Raw genomic sequence first — 2,678 nt, 5'->3', positions numbered from 1 at the left:
CTGCAAGGGCTTGGGAAGGGTTTGGAGGGGTTGGGGTGGGACTTGGGGGGGTGGAAAGGGGTGGGAGTGGGTTTGGAAGGGTTGGGGTTGAGCTTGGGAGGGTTGTGAAGGGTTGGAGTTGGGTTTGGGGGGGTTGGGCAGGGGTGGTGTTGGGGTCGAAGGGGTTGAGAAGAGGTGGGGGTGGGACCTGGGGGGCTTGGGAAAGGGTTGGGGTACCCCCTGTTTGTGTTTAGGGCGGTTTGGCTGCTCTGATTCCCATCCACCTTTCCCCCCCACCAGAATTTCTGCAGCCGGGCAGCTCTGGAGGCCCTGGGCTCCTGCCTGAACAATAAATACTCGGAGGGCTATCCTGGGAAGAGGTAAAGTGGGGAGGGGGCTCAGGGATGGACTGGGGGCTCCCCAGGGGCGATGCCTTGTGAAGGCTGCCCTAGGACAGAGCTCAGGGATAACCAGCAATTTATCGAGAGGCCTCAACAGATCCACCTTGGGCAAAGAGGAGTTTTCAGAAAATGTCACAGTGACCCCCTGGTGTCCCCAGGTACCACGGGGGTGCCAAGGGGGTGGATCAGGTCACTCCTATGGGGTCTGAATGGCACTGGGGACCCCTGGGTGACCCCCTGGTGTCCCCAGGTTCTTTGGGGTACCGAGATCATGGATCAGGTCACTCCCATGGGGTCAGGCTGGCACTGGGGACCCTTTAGTGACCCCCTGGTGGCCCTGTGCTGTCCCCAGGTACTATGGGGGTGCCGAGGTGGTGGATCAGATCGAGCTGCTGTGTGAGCAGAGGGCTCTGGAGGCCTTTGACCTGGACCCTGCACGCTGGGGTGTCAACGTCCAGCCCTACTCGGGCTCCCCGGCCAACCTGGCCGCCTACACGGCCCTGCTGCAGCCCCACGAGCGCCTGATGGGGCTGGACCTGCCCGACGGGGGCCAGTAAGGGGGGATTTGGGGAGTTTGGGGTTGGGCATTTGGGATTTGGGGGGTTGGGGATTGGGGGAATTGGGATGTAGGGCCAGTACGTGGGGAATTGGACCTGCCTGACGGGGGCCAGTGCGTGGGGAGCTGGGGCATTTGGGGATTGGGGGGTTTGGGGATTGGGAATTGGGGGAATGGGAATTGGGATGTAGGGCCAGTACGTGGGGAACTGGGAATTGGGGGGATTGGGAATTGGGGGAACATCTTCCCAGGGCCTGCCTACCCTAAGTTTCCCAGGGCCAACCTTTCTTTCCAACTCCCCTGAATATCCCATGATTTTATCCCCATTTTATCGCCATTTTATCCCTATTTAATCCCATGATTTTTTCCCCATTTTCCCCCAATTTTTTCCCCATTTTGTCCCCGTTCCCTCCCCAGCCTCACCCACGGTTACATGACGGACACCAAGCGGATCTCGGCCACCTCCATCTTCTTCGAGTCCATGCCCTACAAGCTGGATGTGAGCTGGGGGCAAAGGGGGGGCCTGGGGGGCCCCGAGGTGTCCCCAGGGTGACCTGTCTGTCTGTCTGTCCTTGGACTGACTGACCTGTCTGTCTCTCTGTCCCTGGGTTGAGTGACTCGTCTGTCTGTCCATCCCTTGGCTGACTGACCTGTCTGTCTCGGGATTGACTGACCTGTCTGTCTGTCCATCCGTGGAATGACCAGTCTGTCTGTCTGTCTGTCCCTGAACTGACCGACCTGTCTGTCTGTCCCTCCCTGGTCTCTCTAACCTGTCTGTTTGTCCGTCTGTCCCTCCCGGCCCACCACAGGCCTGATTGACTACGCCCAGCTGGATCTGACGGCGCGGCTATCCCTGACCTGACCCATCTGTCTGTCTGTCTGTCTGTCGCTGGACTGACTGACCTGTCTGTCTGTCTGTCTATCCCAGAACTGACTGACCAATGTGTCTGTCTGTCCTTGGACTGCCTGTCTGACCTGTCTGTCTGTCTGTCCCTGGACTGACTGACCTGTCTGTCCCTCCTTGGTCTGACTGACCTGCCTGTCTGACCTGTCTGTCTGTCTGTCCCTCGACTGACTGACCTGTCCGTCCCTCTGTGGTCTGTCTGACCTGTCTGTCTGTCTGTCCGTCCCTCCCAGCCCGCCACAGGCCTCATTGACTATGCCCAGCTGGAGGTGACAGTGCGGCTGACCCATCTGTCTGTCTGTCTGTCTGTCTGTCCCTCCCTGGACTGACTGACCTGTCCATCCCTGGTCTGTCTGACATGTCTCTCTGTCTGTCCGTCCGTCCCTCCCAGCCCGCCACAGGCCTCATTGACTATGCCCAGCTGGAGGTGACAGTGCGGCTGACCCATCTGTCTGTCTGTCTGTCTGTCTGTCCCTCCCTGGACTGACTGACCTGTGTGTCCATCCCTGGGCTGTCTGACCTGTCTGCCTGTCCCTGGTCTGATCAATCTGTCTGTCTGTCTGTCCCTCCCTGGACTGACTGACCTGTGTGTCCATCCCTGGGCTGTCTGACCTGTCTGCCTGTCCCTGGTCTGATCAATCTGTCTGTCTGTCTGTCTATCCCTGGGCTGACTGACCTGTCCATCCCTGGTCTGTTTGACCTGTCTCTCTGTCTGTCCGTCCGTCCCTCCCAGCCCGCCACAGGCCTCATTGACTATGCCCAGCTGGAGGTGACAGTGCGGCTGACCCATCTGTCTGTCTGTCTGTCTGTCTGTCCCTCCCTGGACTGACTGACCTGT

The 2,678-nt window shown here is 59.4% G+C and overlaps 1 protein-coding gene across 1 annotated transcript in view; it reads left to right on the top strand.

The window, feature by feature from the left end:
* The first annotated feature begins 275 nt into the window (after positions 1-275).
* The window catches only part of SHMT2 (serine hydroxymethyltransferase 2), a 5,810-nt gene continuing 3,407 nt past the window's right edge, over positions 276-2,678 (top strand). The window contains exons 1-4 of the mRNA XM_005430145.2: positions 276-359; positions 733-933; positions 1,354-1,435; positions 2,074-2,148. Of these exons, the coding sequence (XP_005430202.1) occupies positions 905-933; positions 1,354-1,435; positions 2,074-2,148 (186 nt within the window). The 5' untranslated portion in view covers positions 276-359; positions 733-904. The remainder of the gene's footprint in view (positions 360-732; positions 934-1,353; positions 1,436-2,073; positions 2,149-2,678) is intronic.

This window comes from Geospiza fortis, unplaced genomic scaffold (assembly GCF_000277835.1).
Source record: "Geospiza fortis unplaced genomic scaffold, GeoFor_1.0 scaffold599, whole genome shotgun sequence".
NCBI lineage: Eukaryota > Metazoa > Chordata > Aves > Passeriformes > Thraupidae > Geospiza > Geospiza fortis.
The sequence above is the reverse complement of the archived record's forward strand: the minus strand, read 5'-3'. Positions and strand labels throughout refer to the sequence as shown.